The sequence below is a fragment of the Phyllobates terribilis genome, unplaced genomic scaffold, assembly GCF_046119375.1.
Source record: "Phyllobates terribilis strain yellow unplaced genomic scaffold, ASM4611937v1 Scaffold_10__3_contigs__length_209671492, whole genome shotgun sequence".
In the NCBI taxonomy this organism is placed as follows: Eukaryota; Metazoa; Chordata; class Amphibia; order Anura; family Dendrobatidae; genus Phyllobates; species Phyllobates terribilis.
In genome coordinates this window covers 204,069,336-204,096,749 of record NW_027362770.1, presented here as the reverse complement: position 1 = coordinate 204,096,749, position 27,414 = coordinate 204,069,336, and the positions used below count along the sequence as shown (strand labels likewise).

The following is a 27,414-nucleotide window of genomic DNA, read 5'->3' as shown; positions in this document are numbered from 1 at the left end:
GAATGATGCAACAAGTTCTTCACACCTGGATTTGGGGGTCCTCGGCCATTCTTCCTGGCAGATCCTCTCCAGTTCCGTCAGGTTGGATGGTGAACGTTTGTGGACAGCCATTCTCAGGTCTCTCCAGAGATGCTCAATTGGGTTTAGGTCAGGGCTCTGGCTGGACCAGTCAAGAATGGTCACAGAGTTGTTCTGAAGCCACTCCTTTGTTATTTTAGCTGTGTGCTTAGGGTCATTGTCTTGATGGAAGGTGAACCTTCAGCCAAGTCTGAGGTCCAGAGCACTCTGGAAGAGGTTTTCATCCAGGATATCTCTGTACTTGGCTGCATTCATGTTTCTTTCAATTGAAACCATTCGTCCTGTCCCTGCAGCTGAAAAACACCCCCATAGCATGATGCTGCCACCACCATGTTTCACTGTTGGGATTGTATTGGGCAGGTGATGAGCAGTGCCTGGTTTTCTACACACATACCACTTAGAATTATTACCAAAAAGTTCTATCTTCGTCTCATCAGACCAGAGAATCTTATTTCTCATAGTCTGGGAGTCCTTCATGTGTTTTTGAGCAAACAATATGCGGGCTTTCATTTGTCTTGCACTGAGGAGAGGATTCCGTCTGGCCACTCTGCCATAAAGGCCCGACTTGTGGAGGGCTGCAGTGATAGTTGGCTTTGTGGAACTTTCTCCCATCTCCCTACTGCATCTCTGGAGCTCCGCTATAGTGATCTTGGGGATCTTCTTTACCTCTCTCACCAAGGCTCTTCTCCCACGATTGCTCAGTTTGGCTGGACGGCCAGGTCTAGGAAGACTTCTGGTGGTCCCAAACTTCTTCCATTTAAGGATTATGGAGGCCACTGTGCTCTTAGGAACCTTGAGTAATGCAGAAATTCTTTTGTAAATTGGCCAGATATGTGCCTTGCCACAATTCTGTCTCTGAGCTCCTTGGGCAGTTCCTTTGAGCTCATGTTTCTCATTTGGTCTGACATGCACTGTGAGCTGTGAGGTCTTATATAGACAGGTGTGCGCCTTTCCAAATCAAGTCCTATCAGTTTAATTACACACAGCTGGACTCCAATGAAGGAGTAGAACCATCTCAAGGAGGATCACAAGGAAATGGACAGCATGTGACTTAAATATGAGGGTCTGAGCAAAGGGTTTGAATACTTATGACTATGGGATATTTCAGTTTTTCTTTTTTAATAAATTTGCAAAAATTTCTACATTTCTGGGGGTTTTTCAGTCAAGATGGGGTGCAAAGTGTACTTTAATGGGAAAAAAATGAACTTTTTAGAATTTACTAAATGGCTGCAATGAAACAAAGAGTGAAAAATTTAAAGGGGTCTGAATACTTTCCGTACGCACAGTAGGTGGAGGAGGGTCTCCCCGATTTGATTTGAGCGTTATCAAACGCGATCCGTTGCTTATAGTATATATACCCCCCTGGCAAAGAATATGGATCAATCTTCAGTCGACTCTTTTATGCCGAAGAGGGGTCCTACTCACACGCCCCTTGTGCTGACATCATGTGGGATGGGCCCCGGGCCCCACCCTTCATGTTTTTATTAAAAACGCAAATTTCTGTGATAACTCAACCCTGGTTGCTCACAGAAACTTGCAAGCGACGCCATATTTTCCGTTAAGAATTTGCCTTCATTTAGAGGCCATACATGGTGTAGTTGTGATCTGCTATTTTGTCACTCTTGCGCCACAGCTCCCCGGAGGGGCTTACAGCTACGAAAAAATAAGCATCTTGTTCCTTGGCTGACCCTGCCACTAAAAATATGAGTCCCATTATTATCAGAATTATGGAACTTCAGTTATTCCATATTTCATATCGGCTCCGGTCGGACTGAGGCTTCGGCTAAAATTCCTTTTGACGTCCCTGGAATCAAGTTTCAACTGTTACGGGTAAATTGATTGGTCTAATCATCCCCTGCTTCTGCCAGGAAGAAAGACCCTTGCATTTTAATTAGGTTATAGCTTTACAAGTCACTTCTACTGTAGGTGATGATTTGCAGAGAGGCAGATGGTGGACTGTCAGCTCTCCTCTTGTGACAGATGGGGGATAAGGGAGGGGTGAGAGGGGCTCCAGAGTTATGGGAGAAATTGTTAATATTTTCTCAATATTTCCCTGACACCTCCACTCCAGGGTGCGGTGGAACTGGGTGATTACCAATATGGCCACCAATCCGTGGTGCGGGGCTGCTGGGTGATTACCAATATGGCCACCACTCCAGGGTGCTGAGGAACTGGGTGATTACCAATATGGCCGCCACTCCAGGGTGCGGGGGAACTGGGTGATTACCAATATGGCCACCAATCCGGGGTGCGGGGCAGCTGGGTGATTACCAATATGGCCGCCACTCCGTGTGCAGGGGAGATAGGGGATTACCAATATGGCCACCACTCCGGGGTGCGGGGCAGCTGGGTGATTACCAATATGGCCGCCACTCCGGGTGCAGGGGAGCTGGGAGATTACCAATATGGCCACCACTCCGGGGTGCGGGGCAGCTGGGTGATTACCAATATGGCCGCCACTCCGGGTGCAGGGGAGCTGGGAGATTACCAATATGGCCACCACTCCGGGTGCTGGAGAGCTGGGGGATTACCAATATGGCCAACACTCCGGGGTGCGGGGGACCTGGGGGATTCCCAATATGGCCACCACTCCGGGGTTTCCTTTTCCCAGCTGCTGACAATCGATCACTAAACCACAGTTTTGTCTTTCAGAAAACGTCTGTTCGAAGCCGTCTCGCAGTACGAGTATCAGGCCCAGGACGTCCTCTGTAACCAGGTAACACCGACCTGCAGACAGCGGCCATATCTGTCATTGGGCGGGTGTTATATAGGGAGGTGGTGTTATAGTGGGAGGTAGTGTCGTAGTGGCATGATTAGAGTCCTTTGGGTCCTGGTGCATAGTTTGGCTCTAAGCTCCCCCATGCTGGTCACATGTACCAGCCCCTGGAGTGTTCTAGGTACTATAATGACTAATGTGTTCGCCTTATCCGCCTTGTACACAGGAGCTCTGTATATAGTGTCAGTGTACAGATAATACAGGGATCACCAGTGACATTATGCACAGGAGCTCTGTATATAGTGTATAGTGTACAGGTAATACAGTGAACACAAGTGACATTATTGCACAGGAGCTCTGTATATAGTGTATAGTGTACAGGTAATACAGTGATCACCAGTGACATTATACACAGGAGCTCTGTATATAGTGTATAGTGTACAGTTAATACAGGGATCACCAGTGTTATTATACACAGGAGCTCTGTATATAGTGTATAGTGTACAGGTAATACAGTGATCACCAGTGACATTATACACAGGAGCTATGTATGTAGTATATAGTGTACAGGAAATACAGTGATAACCAGTGACATTATACACAGGAGCTCTGTATATAGTGTATAGTGTACAGGTAATACAGTGATCACCAGTGACATTATACACAGGAGCTCTATATATAGTGTCAGTGTACAGGTAATACAGTGATCACCAGTGACATTATACACAGGAGCTCTGTATACAGTGTATAGTATACAGGTAATACAGTGATCAACAGTGACATTATGCACAGGAGCTCTGTATATAGTGTATAGATAATACAGTGAACACAAGTGACATTATACACAGGAGCTCTGTATATAGTGTATAGTGTACAGGTAATACAGTGATCACCAGTGACATTATACACAGGAGCTCTGTATATAGTGTCAGTGTAGAGGTAATACAGTGATCACCAGTGACATTATACACAGGAGCTCTGTATATAGTGTATAGTATACAGGTAATACAGTGATCACCAGTGACATTATACACAGGAGCTCTGTATATAGTGTACAGTGTACAGGTAATACAGTGATCACCAGTGATATTATACACAGGAGCTCTGTATATAGTGTATAGTGTACAGGTAATACAGTGATCACCAGTGACATTATACACAGGAGCTCTGTATATAGTGTATAGTGTACAGGTAATACAGTGATGACCAGTGACATTATGCACAGGAGCTCTGTATATAGTGTATAGGTAATACAGTGAACACAAATGACATTATGCACAGGAGCTCTGTATATAGTGTATAGTGTATAGGTAATACAGTGATCACCAGTGACATTATACACAGGAGCTCTGTATATAGTGTATAGGTAATACAGTGAACGCAAGTGACATTATGCACAGGAGCTCTGTATATAGTGTACAGGTAATACAGTGATCACCAGTGACATTATACACAGGAGCTCTGTATATAGTGTATAGTGTACAGGTAATACAGTGATCACCAGTGACATTATACACAGGAGCTCTGTATATAGTGTATAGTGTACAGGTAATACAGTGATCACCAGTGACATTATACACAGGAGCTCTGTGTATAGTGTCAGTGTACAGGTAATACAGTGATCACCAGTGACATTATACACAGGAGCTCTGTATATAGTGTATAGTGTACAGGTAATACAGTGATCACCAGTGACAGTATACAAAGGAGCTCTGTATATAGTGTACAGGTAATACAGTGATCACCAGTGACATTATACACAGGATCTCTGTATATAGTGTATAGTGTACAGGTAATACAGTGAACACAAGTGACATTATGCACAGGAGCTCTGTATATAGTGTATAGTTTACAGGTAATACAGGGATCACCAGTGACATAATACACAGGAGCTCTGTATATATTGTATAGTGTACAGGTAATACAGTGATCACCAGTGACATTATACACAGGAGCTCTGTATATAGTGTATAGTGTACAGGTAATACAGTGAACACCAGTGACCTTATGCTCAGGAGCTCTGTATATAGTGTATAAGTGTACAAGTAATACAGTGAACACCAGTGACCTTATGCTCAGGAGCTCTGTATATAGTGTCAGTGTACAGGTAATACAGTGATCACCAGTGACATTATACACAGGAGCTCTGTATATAGTGTATAGTGTACAGGTAATACAGTGATCACCAGTGACATTATACACAGGAGCTCTGTATATAGTGTATAGTGTACAGGTAATACAGTGATCACCAGTGACATTATACACAGGAGCTCTGTATATAGTGTATAGTGTACAGGTAATACATGATCACCAGTGACATTATACACAGGAGCTCTGTATATAGTGTATAGTGTACAGGTAATACATGATCACCAGTGACATTATACACAGGAGCTCTGTATATAGTGTATAGTATACAGGTAATACAGGGATCACCAGTGACATTATACACAGGAGCTCTGTATGTAGTATAAAGTGTACAGGTAATACAGTGATCACCAGTGACATACACAGGAGCGCTGTATATAGTGTATAGTGCACAGGTAATACAGTGATCACCAGTGACATTATACACAGGAGCTCTGTATACAGTGTATAGTGTACAGGTAATACAGTGATCACCAGTGACATTATACACAGAAGCTCTGTATATAGTGTACAGGTAATACAGTGATCACCAGTGACATTATACACAGGAGCTCTGTATTTAGTGTACAGGTAATACAGAGATCACCAGTGACATTATACACAGGAGCTCTGTATATAGTGTACAGGTAATACAGTGATCACCAGTGACATTATACACAGGAGCTCTGTATATAGTGTACAGGTAATACAGTGATCACCAGTGACATTATACACAGGAGCTCTGTATATAGTGTACAGGTAATACAGTGATCACCAGTGTCATTATACACAGGAGCTCTGTATATAGTGTATAGTGTACAGGTAATACAGTGATCACCAGTGACATTACACACAGGAGCTCTGTATATAGTGTATAGTGTACAGGTAATTCATGATCACCAGTGACATTATACACAGGAGCTCTGTATATAGTGTATAGTATACAGGTAATACAGGGATCACCAGTGACATTATACACAGGAGCTCTGTATGTAGTATAAAGTGTACAGGTAATACAGTGATCACCAGTGACATACACAGGAGCGCTGTATATAGTGTATAGTGCACAGGTAATACAGTGATCACCAGTGACATTATACACAGGAGCTCTGTATACAGTGTATAGTGTACAGGTAATACAGTGATCGCCAGTGACATTATACACAGAAGCTCTGTATATAGTGTACAGGTAATACAGTGATCACCAGTGACATTATACACAGGAGCTCTGTATTTAGTGTACAGGTAATACAGAGATCACCAGTGACATTATACACAGGAGCTCTGTATATAGTGTACAGGTAATACAGTGATCACCAGTGACATTATACACAGGAGCTCTGTATATAGTGTACAGGTAATACAGTGATCACCAGTGACATTATACACAGGAGCTCTGTATATAGTGTACAGGTAATACAGTGATCACCAGTGTCATTATACACAGGAGCTCTGTATATAGTGTATAGTGTACAGGTAATACAGTGATCACCAGTGACATTACACACAGGAGCTCTGTATATAGTGTATAGTGTACAGGTAATACAGTGAACACCAGTGATATTATACACAGGAGCTCTGTATACAGTGTCAATGTACAGGTAATACAGTGATCACCAGTGATATTATACACAGGAGCTCTGTATATAGTGTATAGTGTACAGGTAATACAGGGATCACCAGTGACATTATACACAGGAGCTCTGTATATAGTGTATAGTGTACAGGTAATACATGATCACCAGTGACATTATACACAGGAGCTCTGTATATAGTGTCCAGGTAATACACGGATCACCAGTGACATTATACACAGGAGGTCTATATATAGTGTCAGTGTACAGGTAATACAGGGATCACCAGTGACATTATACACAGGAGCTATGCATGTAGTATATAGTGTACAGGTAATACAGTGATCACCAGTGACATTATACACAGGAGCTCTGTATATAGTGTATAGTGTACAGGTAATACAGTGATCACCAGTGACATTACACACAGGAGCTCTGTATATAGTGTACAGGTAATACAGTGATCACCAGTGACATTATACACAGGAGCTCTGTATATAATGTATAGTGTACAGGTAATACAGTGATCACCAGTGACATTACACACAGGAGCTCTGTATATAGTGTATAGTGTACAGGTAATACAGTGATCACCAGTGACATTATACACAGGAGCTCTGTATATAATGTATAGTGTACAGGTAATACAGTGATCACCAGTGACATTATACACAGGAGCTCTGCATATAGTGTATAGGTAATACAGTGATCACCAGTGATATTATACACAGGAGCTCTGTATATAGTGTATAGTGTACAGGTAATACAGTGATCACCAGTGACATTATACACAGAAGCTCTGTATATAGTGTACAGGTAATACAGTGATCACCAGTGACATTATACACAGGAGTGCTGTATATAGTAAATAGTATACAGGTAATACAGTGATTACTGGTAACATTATACACACAAACTCTGTATATAGTTTCTATCTCTACCCTATACAGTAATAGCGTCCACCATTTCTGCCCCATACAGTAATACTGTCCACCATCTCTGCCCCATAGAGTAATAGAGTCCACCATTTCTACCCCCAAATAGTAATAGCGTCCACCATTTGTACCCTCATACAGTAATACTGTCCACCATTTCTGCCCCATAAAATAATTTCGTCCACCATTGAGGCCATTATTACAGGTGGGGCCGTTACGGGGGGTGCTGGTGTAATACACAGGATTATTAGACTGGTGGCCTTGATTATAATGCACGGTGTGTAATTTGGCGGTTCCCATTGTCAGTCCGCTAGTGTCGGCCGGGTCCTGGAAGCCGTGAAGGAGATCTGTTACCTGCTGCGCTCTGTGGAGACCCTGGAGGTGAGCGCCGCCGTCTGTGCCCTGAGTGTCAGTGCGCGGCAGAATTGGACACAATCTCTACAGATGATGGGTGAGTAAATAACTCTGTGACATCGCACCACGCCGTGGTATATCCGGTCCCTGGTGGTCTGTGTGTGGTGGGATATCTGATCCCTGGTGGTTGGTGTGTGGTGGGATATCCGGTCCTTGGGGATCGGTATATGGTGGGATATCTGGTCCCAGGTGGTCGGTGTGTTTTGGGGTATCCAGTCCCAGGTGCTCATATACTTGACAAAGACTCATATAGGGTCGAAACGTTGTTTGGAAAGGCAGAATAAACACCCTTTTTGCAATTGAACACCCTGCATGGACGCTGTCTTCTTTTTTTTTACATCCATTCCCAGGTGGCCGGTGTGTTGGGTTATCCGGTCCCAGGTGGTCGGTGTGTGGTGGGATATCCGGTCTCAGGTGGTCGGTGTATGGTGGTATATCCGGTCTCAGGTGGTCGGTGTATGGTGGTATATCCAGTTCCAGGTGGTCGGTGTATGGTGGGATATCCGGTCCAAGGTGGTCGGTGTGTGGTGGGATATCCGATCCCTGGTGGTCTGTGTATGGTGGGATATCCGATCCCTGGTGGTCTGTGTGTGGTGGGATATCCGATCCCAGGTGGTCAGTGTGTGGTGGGATATCAAATTTCAGGTGGTCGGTGTGTGGTGGGATATCTTGTCTCAGGTGGTCGGTGTGTGGTGGTATATCTGGTTCCAGGTGGTCTGTGTATGGTGGGATATCCAGTGGTCGGTGTGTGGTGTGATATCCATTCCCAGGTAGTCGGTGTGTGCTGGGTTATCCGGTCCCAGGTGGTCGGTGTATGGTGGGATATCCGGTCTCAGGTAGTAGGTGTTTGGTGGGATATCCGGTTGCAAGCGGTCGGTGTATGGTGGTATATCCGGTTCCAGGTGGTAGTTGTGTGGTGCTATATCCGGTTCCAGGAGGTCAGTGTGTGGTGGGATATCCGGTTTCGGGTGGTCGGTGTATTGTGAGATATCCAGTTCCAGGTGGTCAGTGTGTGGTGGGATATCTGGTCCCAGGTGGTTGATGTGTGGTGGGATATCCGGTCTCAAGTGTTTGGTGTATGGTGGGATATCTGGTTCCAGGTGGTCGGTGTATGGTGGGATATCCGGTCCCCGGTGGTCAGTGTGTGGTGGGATATCCGGTCCTAGGTGGTCGGTGTGTGTTGCTATATCTGGTTGCAGGTGGTCAGTGTATGGTGGGATATCCAGTGGTCGGTGTGTGGTGTGATATCCATTCCCAGGTAGTCGGTATGTGTTGGGTTATCCGGTCCCAGGTGGTTGGTGTATGGTGGGATATCCGGTCTCAGGTGGTAGGTATTTGGTGGGATATCCGGTTCCAAGTGGTCGGTGTGTGGTGGGATATCCGGTCCCAAGTGTTTGGTGTATGGTGGGATATCTGGTTCCAGGTGGTCGGTGTATGGTGGGTTATCCGGTCTCAGGTGGTAGGTGTTTGGTGGGATATCCGGTTGCAAGCGGTCGTTGTATGATGGTATATCCGATTCCAGGTGGTAGTTGTGTGGTGGTATATCTGGTTCCAGGTGGCCAGTGTGTGGTGGGATATCCGGTTTCGGGTGGTCGGTGTATGGTGGGATATCCAGTTGCAAGCGGTCGGTGTATGGTGGTATATCTGGTTCCAGGTGGTAGGTGTGTGGTGGTATATCCGGTTCCAGGAGGTCAGTGTGTGGTGGGATATCCGGTTTCGGGGGATCGGTGTATGGTGGGATATCCGGTTCCAGGTGGTCAATGTGTGGTGGGATATCTGGTCCCAGGTGGTCGGTGTGTGGTGGGATATCCGGTCTCGGGTGGTCGGTGTATGGTGGGATATCCGGTTCCTGGTGGCTGGTGTGTGGTGGGATATCCGGTTTCGGGGGATCGGTGTATGGTGGGATATCCGGTTCCAGGTGGTCAATGTGTGGTGGGATATCTGGTCCCAGGTGGTTGGTGTGTGGTGGGATATCCGGTTCCAGGTGCTTGGTGTATGGTGGGATATCTGGTGCCTGGTGGTCGGTGTGTGGTGGGATATCCGATACCTGGTGGTCGGTGTATGGTGGGATATTCAGTCCATGGTGGTCGGTGTGTGGTGGGATATCCGATACCTGGTGGTCGGTGTGTGGTGGGATATCTGGTCCCGGGTGCTCGGTGTGTGATGGGATATCCTGCCCCTGGTGGTCAGTGTGTGGTGGGATAACCAGTCCCAGGTGGTCGGTGTATGATGGGATATCCGGCCCCTGGTGGTCGGTGAGTGGTGGGATTTCCGGTCCCAGATGGTCAGTGAAGGTGGTGGGATATCCGGTCCATGGTGGTCGGTGTAGACGTGGCATAGTCAGGTGCTGATATCCACCATCTTGCTCCAGATCAGGTGCCGCTCGCCCTCCTGGATCTCTCGCATGCTGTCTCGAGGCTCCTCGGCATCTACAGCCGGAGTTTCCACACAGATTTCATGTGTGAGATGAACAAGACGATCTGCAGAGCAGAGTCGAGATCAGCGTTCCTCAGTTTCCGCTTATCCGCTGCTCACAATCTGCCCGAGAACTGGATCAAAAGGTCAGAGGGGAAAGGTGGCCATTGTGGGAGGAGTTTCTCTGATTATGTCATCTCTCATATCCGGTGACGTGGGGTCTCTCGTGTCTGGTGACATGGGGTCTTTCTCGTGTCCGGTGACGTGGGGTCTCTCTCGTGTCTGTTGATGTGGGGTCTCTCTCATGTCCGGTGACATGGGGTCTCTCTTGTGTCTGGTAACATGGGGTCTCTCTTGTGTCCGATGACGTGGGGTTCCTCTCGTGTCCAGTGAGGTGGGGTCTCTCTCTCGTGTCCGGTAGTGACGTGCGGTCTCTCTCTCTTGTGTCCAGTGACGTGCGGTCTCTCTCTCTTGTGTCCAGTGACATGGGGTCTCTCTCATGTCCAGTGACATGGGGTCTCTCTCGTATCCGGTGACATGGGGTCTCTCTCGTGTCCGGTGACATGGGGTCTCTCTCGTGTCCGGTGACATGGGGTCTCTCTCGTGTCCAGTGAGATGGGGCCTCTCTCTCTTGTGTCCGGTAGTGACGTGGGGTCTCTATCTCTTGTGTCCAGTGACGTGGGGTCTCTCTCTCTTGTGTCCAGTGACGTGGGGTCTCTCTCTCTTGTGTCCAGTGACGTGGGGTCTCTCTCTCTTGTGTCCAGTGATGTGGGGTCTCTCTCTCTTGTGTCCAGTGACGTGGGGTCTCTCTCATGTCCAGTGACATGGGGTCTCTCTCGTGTCCGGTGACATGGGGTCTCTCTCGTGTCCGGTGACATGGGGTCTCTCTCGTGTCCGGTGACATGGGGTCTCTCTCGTGTCCAGTGAGATGGGGCCTCTCTCCCTTGTGTCCGGTGACATGGGGTCTCTCTCGTGTCCGGTAGTGACATGGGGTCTCTCTTGTGTCCAGTGACGTGGGGTCTCTCTCTCTTGTGTCCAGTGACGTGGGGTCTCTCTCTCTTGTGTCCAGTGACGTGGGGTCTCTCTCTCTTGTGTCCGGTAGTGACGTGGGGTCTCTCTCTCTTGTGTCCGGTAGTGACGTGGGGTCTCTCTCTCTTGTGTCCAGTGACGTGGGGTCTCTCTCTCTTGTGTCCAGTGACGTGGGGTCTCTCTCTCTTGTGTCCAGTGACGTGGGGTCTCTCTCTCGTCTTGCAGTGACATGGGGTCTCTCTTGTGTCCAGTGAGGTGGGGTCTCTCTCGTGTCCAGTGAGGTGGGGCCTCTCTCTCTCGTGTCCGGTAGTGACGTGGGGTCTCTCTCTCTTGTGTCCAGTGACGCTGGGTCTCTCTCTCTTGTGTCCGGTAGTGACGTGGGGTCTCTCTCCCTTGTGTCCAGTGACGTGGGGTCTCTCTCTCTTGTGTCCAGTGACGTGGGGTCTCTCTCTCTTGTGTCCAGTGACGTGGGGTCTCTCTCTCTTGTGTCCGGTAGTGACGTGGGGTCTCTCTCTCTTGTGTCCAGTGACGTGGGGTCTCTCTCTCTTGTGTCCAGTGACGTGCGGTCTCTCTCTCGTCTTGCAGTGACGTGGGGTCTCTCTCTCTTGTGTCCAGTGACGTGGGGTCTCTCTCTCTTGTGTCCAGTGACGTGGGGTCTCTCTCTCTTGTGTCCAGTGACGTGGGGTCTCTCTCTCTTGTGTCCAGTGACGTGGGGTCTCTCTCTCTTGTGTCTAGTGACGTAGGGTCTCTCTCTCGTCTTGCAGTGACATGGGGTGTCTCTTGTGTCCAGTGAAGTGGGGTCTCTCTCGTGTCCAGTGAGGTGGGGCCTCTCTCTCTCGTGTCCGGTAGTGACGTGGGGTCTCTCTCTCTTGTGTCTAGTGACGTGGGGTCTCTCTCTCTTGTGTCTAGTGACGTGGGGTCTCTCTCTCTTGTGTCTAGTGACGTGGGGTCTCTCTCTCTTGTGTCTAGTGACGTGGGGTCTCTCTCTCGTCTTGCAGTGACATGGGGTCTCTCTTGTGTCCAGTGAGGTGGGGTCTCTCTCGTGTCCAGTGAGGTGGGGCCTCTCTCTCTCGTGTCCGGTAGTGACGTGGGGTCTCTCTCTCTTGTGTCCAGTGACGTGGGGTCTCTCTCTCTTGTGTCCAGTGACGTGGGGTCTCTCTCTTGTGTCCAGTGACGTGCGGTCTCTCTCTCTTGTGTCCAGTGACGTGGGGTCTCTCTCTCTTGTGTCCAGTGACGTGGGGTCTCTCTCTTGTGTCCAGTGACGTGGGGTCTCTCTCTCTTGTGTCCAGTGACGTGGGGTCTCTCTCTTGTGTCCAGTGACGTGGGGTCTCTCTCTCTTGTGTCCAGTGACGTGGGGTCTCTCTCTCTTGTGTCCAGTGACGTGGGGTCTCTCTCCCTTGTGTCCAGTGACGTGGGGTCTCTCTCTCTCGTGTCCGGTAGTGACGTGGGGTCTCTTGTGTCCAGTGAAGTGGGGTCTCTCTCGTGTCCAGTGAGGTGGGGTCTCTCTCGTGTCCAGTGAGGTGGGGCCTCTCTCTCTCGTGTCCGGTAGTGACGTGGGGTCTCTCTCTCTTGTGTCCGGTAGTGACGTGGGGTCTCTCTCTCTTGTGTCCAGTGACGTGGGGTCTCTCTCTTGTGTCCAGTGACGTGGGGTCTCTCTCTCTTGTGTCCAGTGACGTGGGGTCTCTCTCTCTTGTGTCCAGTGACGTGGGGTCTCTCTCTTGTGTCCAGTGACGTGGGGTCTCTCTCTCTTGTGTCCAGTGACGTGGGGTCTCTCTCTTTTGTGCAGTGACGTGGGGTCTCTCTCTCTTGTGTCCAGTGACGTGGGGTCTCTCTCCCTTGTGTCCAGTGACGTGGGGCCTCTCTCTCTCGTGTCCGGTAGTGACGTGGGGTCTCTCTCTCTTGTGTCCAGTGACGTGGGGTCTCTCTCTCTTGTGTCCGGTAGTGACGTGGGGTCTCTCTCCCTTGTGTCCAGTGACGTGGGGTCTCTCTCTCTTGTGTCCAGTGACGTGGGGTCTCTCTCTCTTGTGTCCGGTAGTGACGTGGGGTCTCTCTCTCTTGTGTCCGGTAGTGACGTGGGGTCTCTCTCCCTTGTGTCCAGTGACGTGGGGTCTCTCTCTCTTGTGTCCAGTGACGTGGGGTCTCTCTCTCTTGTGTCCGGTAGTGACGTGGGGTCTCTCTCTCTTGTGTCCAGTGACGTGGAGTCTCTCTCTCTTGTGTCCAGTGACGTGGGTCTCTCTCTCTTGTGTCCGGTAGTGACGTGGGGTCTCTCTCTCTTGTGTCCAGTGACGTGGAGTCTCTCTCTCTTGTGTCTAGTGACGTAGGGTCTCTCTCTCGTCTTGCAGTGACATGGGGTGTCTCTTGTGTCTAGTGAAGTGGGGTCTCTCTCGTGTCCAGTGAGGTGGGGCCTCTCTCTCTCGTGTCCGGTAGTGACGTGGGGTCTCTCTCTCTTGTGTCCAGTGACGTGGGGTCTCTATCTCTTGTGTCTAGTGACGTGGGGTCTCTCTCTCTTGTGTCTAGTGACGTGGGGTCTCTCTCTCTTGTGTCTAGTGACGTGGGGTCTCTCTCTCTTGTGTCTAGTGACGTGGGGTCTCTCTCTCGTCTTGCAGTGACATGGGGTCTCTCTTGTGTCCAGTGAGGTGGGGTCTCTATCGTGTCCAGTGAGCTGGGGCCTCTCTCTCTCGTGTCCGGTAGTGACGTGGGGTCTCTCTCTCTTGTGTCCAGTGACGTGGGGTCTCTCTCTCTTGTGTCCAGTGACGTGGGGTCTCTCTCTTGTGTCCAGTGACGTGGGGTCTCTCTCTCTTGTGTCCAGTGACGTGGGGTCTCTCTCTCTTGTGTCCAGTGACGTGGGGTCTCTCTCTTGTGTCCAGTGACGTGGGGTCTCTCTCTCTTGTGTCCAGTGACGTGAGGTCTCTCTCTTGTGTCCAGTGACGTGGGGTCTCTCTCTCTTGTGTCCAGTGACGTGGGGTCTCTCTCTCTTGTGTCCAGTGACGTGGGGTCTCTCTCCCTTGTGTCCAGTGACGTGGGGTCTCTCTCTCTCGTGTCCGGTAGTGACGTGGGGTCTCTTGTGTCCAGTGAAGTGGGGTCTCTCTCGTGTCCAGTGAGGTGGGGTCTCTCTCGTGTCCAGTGAGGTGGGGCCTCTCTCTCTCGTGTCCGGTAGTGACGTGGGGTCTCTCTCTCTTGTGTCCGGTAGTGACGTGGGGTCTCTCTCTCTTGTGTCCAGTGACGTGGGGTCTCTCTCTTGTGTCCAGTGACGTGGGGTCTCTCTCTCTTGTGTCCAGTGACGTGGGGTCTCTCTCTCTTGTGTCCAGTGACGTGGGGTCTCTCTCTTGTGTCCAGTGACGTGGGGTCTCTCTCTCTTGTGTCCAGTGACGTGGGGTCTCTCTCTTGTGTCCAGTGACGTGGGGTCTCTCTCTCTTGTGTCCAGTGACGTGGGGTCTCTCTCCCTTGTGTCCAGTGACGTGGGGCCTCTCTCTCTCGTGTCCGGTAGTGACGTGGGGTCTCTCTCTCTTGTGTCCAGTGACGTGGGGTCTCTCTCTCTTGTGTCCGGTAGTGACGTGGGGTCTCTCTCCCTTGTGTCCAGTGACGTGGGGTCTCTCTCTCTTGTGTCCGGTAGTGACGTGGGGTCTCTCTCTCTTGTGTCCAGAGACGTGGAGTCTCTCTCTCTTGTGTCCAGTGACGTGGGTCTCTCTCTCTTGTGTCCGGTAGTGACGTGGGGTCTCTCTCCCTTGTGTCCAGTGACGTGGGGTCTCTCTCTCTTGTGTCCAGTGACGTGGGGTCTCTCTCTCTTGTGTCCGGTAGTGACGTGGGGTCTCTCTCTCTTGTGTCCAGTGACGTGGAGTCTCTCTCTCTTGTGTCCAGTGACGTGGGTCTCTCTCTCTTGTGTCCGGTAGTGACGTGGGGTCTCTCTCTCTTGTGTCCAGTGACGTGGAGTCTCTCTCTCTTGTGTCCAGTGACGTGGAGTCCCTCTCTCTTGTGTCCAGTGACGTGGGGTCTCTCTCTCTTGTGTCCGGTAGTGACGTGGGGTCTCTCTCTCTTGTGTCCAGTGACGTGGAGTCTCTCTCTCTTGTGTCCAGTGACGTGGAGTCTCTCTCTCTTGTGTCCAGTGACGTGGAGTCTCTCTCTCTTGTGTCCAGTGACGTGGAGTCTCTCTCTCTTGTGTCCAGTGACGTGGGGTCTCTCTCTCTTGTGTCCAGTGACGTGGAGTCTCTCTCTTGTGTCCAGTGACGTGGAGTCTCTCTCTCTTGTGTCCAGTGACGTGGGGTCTCTCTCTCTCGTGTCCGGTAGTGACGTGGGGTCTCTCTCTCTTGTGTCCAGTGACGTGGAGTCTCTCTCTCTTGTGTCCAGTGACGTGGAGTCTCTCTCTCTTGTGTCCAGTGACGTGGGGTCTCTCTCTCTTGTGTCCGGTAGTGACGTGGGGTCTCTCTCTCTTGTGTCCAGTGACGTGGAGTCTCTCTCTCTTGTGTCCAGTGACGTGGAGTCTCTCTCTCTTGTGTCCAGTGACGTGGGGTCTCTTGTCTTGCAGTGACGTGGGGTCTCTTGTCTTGCAGTGACGTGAGGTCTCTTGTCTTGCAGTGACGTGGGGTCTCTTGTCTTGCAGTGACGTGGGGTCTCTTGTCTTGCAGTGACGTGGGGTCTCTTGTCTTGCAGTGACGTGAGGTCTCTTGTCTTGCAGTGACGTGGGGTCTCTTGTCTTGCAGTGACGTGGGGTCTCTTGTCTTGCAGTGACGTGGGGTCTCTTGTCTTGCAGTGACGTGGGGTCTCTCTCTCTTGTGTCCAGTGACGTGGAGTCTCTCTCTCTTGTGTCCAGTGACGTGGAGTCTCTCTCTCTTGTGTCCAGTGACGTGGAGTCTCTCTCTCTTGTGTCCAGTGACGTGGAGTCTCTCTCTCTTGTGTCCAGTGACGTGGAGTCTCTCTCTTGTGTCCAGTGACGTGGAGTCTCTCTCTCTTGTGTCCAGTGACGTGGAGTCTCTCTCTCTTGTGTCCAGTGACGTGGAGTCTCTCTCTCTTGTGTCCAGTGACGTGGGGTCTCTCTCTCTTGTGTCCGGTAGTGACGTGGGGTCTCTCTCTCTTGTGTCCAGTGACGTGGAGTCTCTCTCTCTTGTGTCCAGTGACGTGGAGTCTCTCTCTCTTGTGTCCAGTGACGTGGGGTCTCTCTCTCTTGTGTCCAGTGACGTGGGGTCTCTTGTCTTGCAGTGACGTGAGGTCTCTTGTCTTGCAGTGACGTGGGGTCTCTTGTCTTGCAGTGACGTGGGGTCTCTTGTCTTGCAGTGACGTGGGGTCTCTTGTCTTGCAGTGACGTGAGGTCTCTTGTCTTGCAGTGACGTGGGGTCTCTTGTCTTGCAGTGACGTGGGGTCTCTTGTCTTGCAGTGACGTGGGGTCTCTTGTCTTGCAGTGACGTGGGGTCTCTCTCTCTTGTGTCTAGTGACGTGGGGTCTCTCTCTTGTGTCCAGTGACGTGGGGTCTCTCTCTCTTGTGTCCAGTGACGTGGGGTCTCTCTCTCTTGTGTCCGGTAGTGACGTGGAACCTCTCTCTCTTGTGTCCAGTGACGTGGGGTCTCTCTCTCTTGTGTCCAGTGACGTGGGGTCTCTTGTCTTGCAGTGACGTGGGGTCTCTTGTCTTGCAGTGACGTGGGGTCTCTTGTCTTGCAGTGACGTGGGGTCTCTTGTCTTGCAGTGACGTGGGGTCTCTCTCTCTTGTGTCCAGTGACGTGGGGTCTCTCTCTCTTGTGTCCAGTGACGTGGGGTCTCTCTCTCTTGTGTCCAGTGACGTGGGGTCTCTTGTCTTGCAGTGACGTGGGGTCTCTTGTCTTGCAGTGACGTGGAGTCTCTTGTCTTGCAGTGACGTGGGGTCTCTTGTCTTGCAGTGACGTGGGGTCTCTTGTCTTGCAGTGACGTGGGGTCTCTTGTCTTGCAGTGACGTGGGGTCTCTTGTCTTGCAGTGACGTGGGGTCTCTCTCTCTTGTGTCCAGTGACGTGGAGTCTCTCTCTCTTGTGTCCAGTGACGTGGAGTCTCTCTCTCTTGTGTCCAGTGACGTGGAGTCTCTCTCTCTTGTGTCCAGTGACGTGGAGTCTCTCTCTCTTGTGTCCAGTGACGTGGAGTCTCTCTCTTGTGTCCAGTGACGTGGAGTCTCTCTCTCTTGTGTCCAGTGACGTGGGGTCTCTCTCTCTCGTGTCCGGTAGTGACGTGGGGTCTCTCTCTCTTGTGTCCAGTGACGTGGAGTCTCTCTCTCTTGTGTCCAGTGACGTGGAGTCTCTCTCTCTTGTGTCCAGTGACGTGGGGTCTCTCTCTCTTGTGTCCGGTAGTGACGTGGGGTCTCTCTCTCTTGTGTCCAGTGACGTGGAGTCTCTCTCTCTTGTGTCCAGTGACGTGGAGTCTCTCTCTCTTGTGTCCAGTGACGTGGGGTCTCTCTCTCTTGTGTCCAGTGACGTGGGGTCTCTTGTCTTGCAGTGACGTGAGGTCTCTTGTCTTGCAGTGACGTGGGGTCTCTTGTCTTGCAGTGACGTGGGGTCTCTTGTCTTGCAGTGACGTGGGGTCTCTTGTCTTGCAGTGACGTGAGGTCTCTTGTCTTGCAGTGACGTGGGGTCTCTTGTCTTGCAGTGACGTGGGGTCTCTTGTCTTGCAGTGACGTGGGGTCTCTTGTCTTGCAGTGACGTGGGGTCTCTCTCTCTTGTGTCTAGTGACGTGGGGTCTCTCTCTTGTGTCCAGTGACGTGGGGTCTCTCTCTCTTGTGTCCGGTAGTGACGTGGGGTCTCTCTCTCTTGTGTCCGGTAGTGACGTGGAACCTCTCTCTCTTGTGTCCAGTGACGTGGGGTCTCTCTCTCTTGTGTCCAGTGACGTGGGGTCTCTTGTCTTGCAGTGACGTGGGGTCTCTTGTCTTGCAGTGACGTGGGGTCTCTTGTCTTGCAGTGACGTGGGGTCTCTTGTCTTGCAGTGACGTGGGGTCTCTCTCTCTTGTGTCCAGTGACGTGGGGTCTCTCTCTTGTGTCCAGTGACGTGGGGTCTCTCTCTCTTGTGTCCAGTGACGTGGGGTCTCTCTCTCTTGTGTCCGGTAGTGACGTGGAGTCTCTCTCTCTTGTGTCCAGTGACGTGGGGTCTCTCTCTCTTGTGTCCAGTGACGTGGGGTCTCTTGTCTTGCAGTGACGTGGGGTCTCTTGTCTTGCAGTGACGTGGGGTCTCTTGTCTTGCAGTGACGTGGGGTCTCTTGTCTTGCAGTGACGTGAGGTCTCTTGTCTTGCAGTGACGTGGGGTCTCTTGTCTTGCAGTGACGTGGGGTCTCTTGTCTTGCAGTGACGTGGGGTCTCTTGTCTTGCAGTGACGTGGGGTCTCTTGTCTTGCAGTGACGTGGGGTCTCTCTCTCTTGTGTCCAGTGACGTGGGGTCTCTCTCTTGTGTCCAGTGACGTGGGGTCTCTCTCTCTTGTGTCCAGTGACGTGGGGTCTCTCTCTCTTGTGTCCAGTGACGTGGGGTCTCTTGTCTTGCAGTGACGTGGGGTCTCTTGTCTTGCAGTGACGTGGGGTCTATTGTCTTGCAGTGACGTGGGGTCTCTTGTCTTGCAGTGACGTGGGGTCTCTTGTCTTGCAGTGACGTGGGGTCTCTTGTCTTGCAGTGACGTGGGGTCTCTTGTCTTGCAGTGACGTGGGGTCTCTTGTCTTGCAGTGACGTGGGGTCTCTTGTCTTGCAGTGACGTGGGGTCTCTTGTCTTGCAGTGACGTGGGGTCTCTTGTCTTGCAGTGACGTGGGGTCTCTTGTCTTGCAGTGACGTGGGGTCTCTCTCTCTTGTGTCCAGTGACGTGGGGTCTCTCTCTTGTGTCCAGTGACGTGGGGTCTCTCTCTCTTGTGTCCAGTGACGTGGGGTCTCTCTCTCTTGTGTCCAGTGACGTGGGGTCTCTTGTCTTGCAGTGACGTGGGGTCTCTTGTCTTGCAGTGACGTGAGGTCTCTTGTCTTGCAGTGACGTGGGGTCTCTTGTCTTGCAGTGACGTGGGGTCTCTTGTCTTGCAGTGACGTGGGGTCTCTTGTCTTGCAGTGACGTGGGGTCTCTTGTCTTGCAGTGACGTGGGGTCTCTCTCTCTTGTGTCCAGTGACGTGGGGTCTCTCTCTTGTGTCCAGTGACGTGGGGTCTCTCTCTCTTGTGTCCAGTGACGTGGGGTCTCTCTCTCTTGTGTCCAGTGACGTGGGGTCTCTTGTCTTGCAGTGACGTGGGGTCTCTTGTCTTGCAGTGACGTGGGGTCTATTGTCTTGCAGTGACGTGGGGTCTCTTGTCTTGCAGTGACGTGGGGTCTCTTGTCTTGCAGTGACGTGGGGTCTCTTGTCTTGCAGTGACGTGGGGTCTCTTGTCTTGCAGTGACGTGGGGTCTCTTGTCTTGCAGTGACGTGGGGTCTCTTGTCTTGCAGTGACATGGGGTCTCTTGTCTTGCAGTGACGTGGGGTCTCTTGTCTTGCAGTGACGTGGGGTCTCTTGTCTTGCAGTGACAGTCTTTTCTACGTCTCGTGCTCAGTGATTTACGCCGGGAGGAAGATCAGTCAAGAGGTGAATTCCCGGAGTGTCGCTGCTGCTGGATCCTTCTTCTTCCGGGCCGTGTGGGATGAGATGTAAGTGCCGCTCCGAGATTCATATCCACTCACTGAACCGGGGTCAGGAATGAGGGGCTGTGGATCTAGGATGAGGGGTCAGGGATGAGGGGCCGGAGTCAGGGAGGAGGGGCCAGGGCTCAGGGAGGAAGGGCCGGGGGTCAGGACGGAAAAGCCGGTGGTCAGTACTCGGGAGTTAGGGAGGAGGGGCCTGGGGGTCATGGAGGAGGGGCTGAGGGTCAGGGAGGTGTGGTCGATGGTCAGTACTCAGGGGTCAGGAAGGAGGGGCTGGTGGTCAGTCCTCGGGGGTCAGGGAGGCAGGGCCGGGGTCAGGGAGAAGGGGCTGGGTCAACAAGGAGGGGCCAGGAGGAAGGGCCGGGGGTCAGGGAGGGAAGGCCGGTGGTCAGTACTCATGAGTCAGGGAGGAGGAGGGGCCGGGGGTCAGGGAGGAGTGGCTGAGGGTCAGGGAGGTGGGGCCGGTCAGTGATCTGGGGTCAGTATTGGTGGTCAGTACTTGTGGTCGCCCCCTGTCTTGCAGGATCAGCTTCCCGGTTCCGGCCTCCTCGCTTCCCTACGAGTCGATGCTGTTACTGAGACTGTACGCTGTGACCCCCCCGACGCCTCGCGGCTCCTTCCTCGCCTGGTCCTGCCGCCCCCTGTATGATGACCAGTAAGTGCTTCTGTTCCTTCCCTGCAGGGAAAGGCGCTCCGACAACCCCCGGACCCCGCAGATAAGCACTGACAACCCCAGACCCTGCAGATAAGCACTGACAACCCCAGACCCCGCAGATAAGCACTGACAACCCTGGACCCCGCAGATAAGCGCTGACAGCCCTGGACCCCGCAGATCAGCACTGACAACCCTGGACCCCGCAGATAAGCACTGACAGCCCCAGACCCCGCAGATAAGCGCTGACAACCCCAGACCCTGCAGATCAGCACTAACAACCCTGGACCCCGCAGATAAGTGCTGATAACCCCGGAGCCCGCAGATAAGCACTGACAACCCCAGACCCTGCAGATAATCACTGACAACCCTGGACCCCGCAGATAAGCGCTGACAACCCTGGACCCCGCAGATAAGCACTGACAACCCTGGACCCCGCAGATAAGCACTGACAACCCTGGACCCCGCAGATAAGCACTGACAACCCCAGACCCCTCAGATAAGCGCTGACAGCCCCGGACCCTGCAGATAATCACTGACAACCCTGGACCCCGCAGATAAGCGCTGACAACCCTGGACCCTGCAGATCAGCACTAACAACCCTGGACCCCGCAGATAAGTGCTGATAACCCCGGAGCCCGCAGATAAGCACTGACAACCCTGGACCCCACAGATCAGCACCGATAACCCCGGAGCCCGCAGATAAGCGCTGACAACCCCAGACCCCGCTGATCAGCACTGACAACCCTGGACCCCGCAGATAAGCGCCGACAGCCCCGGAGCCCGCAGATAAGCCCTGACAACCCCAGACCCCGCAGATCAGCACTAACAACCCTGGACCCCGCAGATAAGCGCTGATAACCCCGGAGCCCGCAGATAAGCCCTGACAACCCCAGACCCCTCAGATAAGCGCTGATAACCCCGGAGCCCGCAGATAAGCCCTGACAACCCCAGACCCCGCAGATCAGCACTGACAACCCCAGACACCGCAGATAAGCCCTGACAACCCCGGACCCCGCAGATAAGCGCTGACAACCCTGGACCCCGCAGATCAGCACTGACAACCCTGGACCCCGCAGATAAGCGCTGACAGCCCCGGACCCCGCAGATCAGCACTGACAACCCCAGACCCTGCAGATAAGCCCTGACAACTCCAGACCCCGCAGATCAGCACTGACAACCCCGGACCCCGCAGATCAGCACTGACAACCCTGGACCCCGCAGATCAGCACTGACAACCCCAGACCCTGCAGATAAGCACTGACAACCCCAGACCCCGCAGATAAGCACTGACAACCCCAGACCCTGCAGATAAGCACTGACAACCCCAGACCCCGCAGATAAGCACTGACTACCCTGGACCCCGCAGATAAGCGCTGACAGCCCCGGACCCCGCAGATCAGCACTGACCGCCCCGGACCCCGCAGATCAGCACTGACAACCCCAGACCCTGCAGATAAGCGCTGATAACCCTGGACCCCGCAGATCAGCACTGACAACCCCAGACCCTGCAGATAAGCGCTGACAACCCCAGACCCCGCAGACCAGCACTGACAACCCTGGACCCCGCAGATAAGCGCTGACAACCCTGGACCCCGCAGATCAGCACTGACAACCCCAGACCCTGCAGATAAGCACTGACAACCCCGGACCCCGCAGATAAGCGCTGACAACCCTGGACCCCGCAGATCAGCACTGACAGCCCCGGACCCCGCAGATCAGCACTGACAACCCCGGACCCCACAGATAAGCCCTGACAGCCCTGGACCCTGCAGATCAGCACTGACAGCCCCGGAGCCCGCAGATAAGCACTGACAACCCTGGACCCCACAGATCAGCACCGATAACCCCGGAGCCCGCAGATAAGCACTGACAACCCCAGACCCTGCAGATAAGCACTGACAACCCCAGACCCCGCAGATAAGCACTGACTACCCTGGACCCCGCAGATAAGCGCTGACAGCCCCGGACCCCGCAGATCAGCACTGACCGCCCCGGACCCCGCAGATCAGCACTGACAACCCCAGACCCTGCAGATAAGCGCTGACAACCCTGGACCCCGCAGATCAGCACTGACAACCCCAGACCCTGCAGATAAGCGCTGACAACCCCAGACCCCGCAGACCAGCACTGACAACCCTGGACCCCGCAGATAAGCGCTGACAACCCTGGACCCCGCAGATCAGCACTGACAACCCTGGACCCCGCAGATCAGCACTGACAGCCCCGGACCCCGCAGATCAGCACTGACAACCCCGGACCCCACAGATAAGCCCTGACAGCCCTGGACCCTGCAGATCAGCACTGACAGCCCCGGACCCCGCAGATCAGCACTGACAACCCTGGACCCCGCAGATCAGCACTGACAGCCCCGGACCCCGCAGATCAGCACTGACAACCCCGGACCCCACAGATCAGCACTGACAGCCCCGGACCCCACAGATAAGCGCTGACAACCCTGGACCCCGCAGATCAGCACTGACAGCCCCGGACCCCGCAGATCAGCACTGACAACCCCGGACCCCACAGATAAGCGCTGACAACCCTGGACCCCGCAGATCAGCACTGACCGCCCTGGACCCCGCAGATCAGCACTGACCGCCCCGGACCCCGCAGATAAGCGCTGACAACCCTGGACCCCGCAGATCAGCACTGACAACCCCAGACCCCGCAGATCAGCACTGACAACCCTGGACCCCGCAGATAAGCGCTGACAACCCCAGACCCTGCAGATAAGCGCTGACAGCCCCGGACCCCGCAGATCAGCACTGACAGCCCCGGACCCCGCAGATCAGCACTGACAGCCCCGGACCCCGCAGATCAGCACTGACAGCCCCGGACCCCGCAGATAAGCCCTGACAGCCCTGGACCCTGCAGATCAGCACTGACAGCCCCGGACCCCGCAGATAAGCCCTGACAGCCCTGGACCCTGCAGATCAGCACTGACAACCCCAGACCCTGCAGATAAGCGCTGACAGTCCCGGATCTCCGCAGATCAGCACTGACAGCCCCGGACCCCGCAGATCAGCACTGACAGCCCCGGACCCCGCAGATCAGCACTGACAGCCCCGGACCCCGCAGATAAGCCCTGACAGCCCTGGACCCTGCAGATAAGCGCTGACTCCAGATTTTGATTGTAATTTTTGCAGGGAAACAGCGCCCCACGGGAACGGCCGCCTCCGTCACATGAAAGCCAGATGTGTACAGGAGGGAAAATGGCTGAGCCGGCCACCAAGCCAGCCCCCCCGCCATGGATCCGGCGTGCGGTTGGGTCGGTGCGGTGTTTATCTGCTGTTGCTCTTTTTCCAGGCACTTTGTTCGGGGCGAGTGGCTGCTGAACATGACGTCTCACACCGAGCCGCCGCCGGTCATCACCCCTGGCGCTCTGGAAACTGCCCTACCGACCCTGATCACTGTGCAGGTACTACAACTCCCAGCATGCTCACTGCATAAGGATTATAATGCCTGTTACTGACGCGCGGCCCCAGGTTACCGCCTCTTACTGACCTTTGTCGCCGTCCGGCTTCAGGTGGATTTCCCGGATCTGGATCTGGTGTTCCGGCGGCCGCTGTCGGAGGATTCTCCGTGTGATGCCGGCGGTGAGAATCCGGCGCTCCGGTGTCTGGCGCATCGCTGCTCTGTGCTGCTGTAAGTGCTCGGGTCGTTGCAGGATATTGTACGGCGCGGGGGAGACATCCAGTATGGCCGCCATCACGGCCCCCCGCCTTCTCCCCTCCTACTGCGGGGTCTCCGGGGGATTGTGGACAGACTGGAGGGTGAGACTGTGACGGACCCTCTGCTTCTTCTTCCCTGAGGCTGTCGGAGATGGACCGGCAGAGTCTGTGGTTTTACCGCCGGAGCCCCCTGCAGCCCCCCGGCCTCCTCCCGCTGATCCTCGGCAGTGCGCCCGGCTGGGACCCGCCCACTATAGCCGCCATGTACCGCGTCCTGGAGGACGGTTCTTTCTCCCACCCCCTAGAGGCGCTGGCCCTGCTGAGCCCAAGGTGAGTCTGGGTTGTCCTGGCCTGAACAGCCGGAGCCCATGGTGGGGGCAAGGTACCAGCTGCTGCAGAACCTCATCTACTACCTGTCTATCTACAGCTTCGCAGACGAGCAGGTGCGGGCCGCGGCGTGCCGGGAGCTGGAGCGGCTGTCGTGTGATGAGCTGATGGATATCCTGCCGCAGCTTGTCCAGGTGAGTGGTGACCCCCGCCGAGACCCCCGATATCCCCGCCGAGACCCCCGACATCCTCCCCGCCGACATCCTCCCCGCCGAGACCTCCGATATTCTCCCCGCCGAGACCCCCGACATCCTCCCCGCCGAGACCCCCGACATCCTCCCTGCCGAGACCCCCGACATCCTCTCTGCCAAGACCCCCCAATATCACCCCCACCGAGACCCCAATATCCGCCTCGCTGAGACCCCTGACATCCTCGCGACATTCCCACTGAGACCCCTAACATCTCCTCTGCCAAGACCCCCGCTGTGACCCACAGACGTCCTCCCGACATCCCCCTATCTAGACGCCAACATCCTAACTGTGACCCCTGACGTCCCCCCTGCCATGCCCCCCAACATCCCTCTGACATCTCCCCGACATCCCCGCCATGACCCACAGATGCCCCCCCCCCCCGACTTCCCCCCATCAAGACCCCGACATCTCTAACTGTGACCCCTGGGGGCCCCCCCACCGTGACCCCTGACATTTTCCCGATATCCCCATCGTCCCCCGCAGTGACCCCCAATGTCCCATGCCGTGACCTGTGACATCACCCACCCCAACATCACAGCCGACTTCCCCCCTCCTCTGTGACCCCCCGAAGTTCCCGCTGTGTCGCCTCTCCCTTGGCCGCCCCCAGGACCTCCGCCTGCTGTCAGTGATGATGGGAGTCGTTGTCTTTCCGCCTATTTCTCCTTTCAGGCCGTGAAGTTTGAGTGGCGTCTGGACAGCGCTCTGGTGCGACTCCTCCTCCAGCGCTGCCTGCAGAGTATACAGCTGGCGCACAGTGTGTACTGGTGAGGGCGGGGCTACACCGTGTGTACTGTACTGGTGAGGGCGGGGCTACACCGGGTGTACTGGTGGGGTCGGGGCTTACAGTGTGTACTGGTGAGGGGCGGGGCTTACACCGTGAGTACTGGTGGGGGCGGGGCTTACAGTGTGTACTGTACTGGTGGGGGTGGGGCTTACACCATGTGTACTGTACTGGTGGGGGCGGGGCTTACACTGTGTGTACTGGTGGGAGCGGGGCTTACAGTGTGTACTAATGAGGGGCGGGGCTTACAGTGTGTACTGATGAGGGGCGGGGCTTACACCATGTGTACTGGTGGGGGCGGGGCTTACAGTGTGTACTGTACTTGTGGGGGCGGGGATTACACCGTGTGTACTGGTGGGGCGGGGCTTACAGTGTGTACTGTACTGGTGGGGGCGGGGCTTACACCGTGTGTACTGGTGAGGGGGTGAGAAGAAGACGCCGAGTCTCTGTCTCCCCTGAGAGGAGAGGCAGAACAGTACTGGCCCACAACACCGAGCCCTGTCCCCCCCTTAAGTGGCTCTGTGAAGGGGCACAAGGCCGGCTGCTGTGGGCCGGAGCTGAGTTTTCTTTGTGTGACATGCAGAAGTAGTGATGTTGCCAAGTGTGACATACAGAAGTAGTGCTGTTGTAGAGTGTGACATGCAGAAGTAGTGCTGTTGTAGAGTGTGACATACAGAAGTAGTGCTGTTGTAGAGTGTGACATGCAGAAGTAGTGCTGTTGTAGAGTGTGACATGCAGAAGTAGTGCTGTTGTAGAGTGTGACATGCAGAAGTAGTGCTGTTGTAGAGTGTGACATGCAGAAGTAGTGCTGTTGTAGAGTGTGACATGCAGAAGTAGTGCTGTTGTAGAGTGTGACATGCAGAAGTAGTGCTGTTGTAGAGTGTGACATGCAGAAGTAGTGCTGTTGTAGAGTGTGACATGCAGAAGTAGTGCTGTTGTAGAGTGTGACATGCAGAAGTAGTGCTGTTGTAGAGTGTGACATGCAGAAGTAGTGCTGTTGCAGAGTGTGACATGCAGAAGTAGTGCTGTTGTAGAGTGTGACATGCAGAAGTAGTGCTGTTGCAGAGTGTGACATGCAGAAGTAGTGCTGTTGCTTTAAAAGCATCCAGCAACTATTAGAAGTAACACAAGCACAGGGGACAGGAAGTGTTGTGCTCCACAAGCATCCAGCAACTAGAGGGGTTAACACAGTCACAGGAGAAGGGGAGTGTTTTAGCAAAGCCCCAGGGGGATTGTGGGAAAGTTGTTTGCTGTCTGGCTGGAGCGGAAGAGAAAGGTGGTGTGTGTGTTCTGCATCTCACAGACGCGCCCCTGCAAGTGAAAAGGATTCAAGTTAGGAGTGAAGCTAAGCACAGGTCCGGTAGAGTTCCTGAACTAACAGTGCAGAGTATTGTCAGGCAGAAAGATAAGGACTGGAAAAAATGGTGTCACAGGGATCATCTCCCTCAGCAAACCCTCCCCCCCTCCATCTCACTTTGCTGTAAAGAATGCTGTGTTCATTAATGTGCCTTTGCATTAGAACTGTGCCGTTCTGTACTACTGGGTGTTACGGATCCAGATGGTGGAACCACTGTGTCGTGGTACAAGGAGGGACCAGAGGGGCGTAACTAAGTGCCTACCCGTCCGACCCTGGCTACACGGCAGCTTAGTCGACTCCATGAACCAAGGAGGGATCGGGAAGGTGAACCAGGTGCCACTCTGGGACCGACCTCGTGTGAGAGCAGGAGACTCCCACGGGGCTGATAGCCGAAGCGGACTGGCACAGCAGATGGGCAGACAGATGTGCACGGCTGGTAGGCAGACGGACGGAGCTGAATGACAGACAGGCTTGGCTGGCAGGCTGATTGGCGGGCACG

At 53.5% G+C, this 27,414-nt stretch overlaps 1 protein-coding gene across 10 annotated transcripts in view; it reads left to right on the top strand.

Annotated features, from left to right (window-relative positions):
- PIK3C2G (phosphatidylinositol-4-phosphate 3-kinase catalytic subunit type 2 gamma) overlaps window positions 1-27,414 on the top strand; it is a 168,776-nt gene that overhangs the window by 63,404 nt on the left and 77,958 nt on the right. For all 10 annotated transcript variants that reach the window (XM_073650578.1, XM_073650580.1, XM_073650579.1 and 7 more), the window contains 10 exons: window positions 2,731-2,794; window positions 7,737-7,881; window positions 10,216-10,405; window positions 19,756-19,878; window positions 20,396-20,527; window positions 23,834-23,945; window positions 24,054-24,172; window positions 24,340-24,528; window positions 24,626-24,719; window positions 25,447-25,541. In XM_073650578.1, coding sequence (XP_073506679.1) covers window positions 2,731-2,794; window positions 7,737-7,881; window positions 10,216-10,405; window positions 19,756-19,878; window positions 20,396-20,527; window positions 23,834-23,945; window positions 24,054-24,172; window positions 24,340-24,528; window positions 24,626-24,719; window positions 25,447-25,541 — 1,263 coding nt within the window. The remainder of the gene's footprint in view (window positions 1-2,730; window positions 2,795-7,736; window positions 7,882-10,215; window positions 10,406-19,755; window positions 19,879-20,395; window positions 20,528-23,833; window positions 23,946-24,053; window positions 24,173-24,339; window positions 24,529-24,625; window positions 24,720-25,446; window positions 25,542-27,414) is intronic.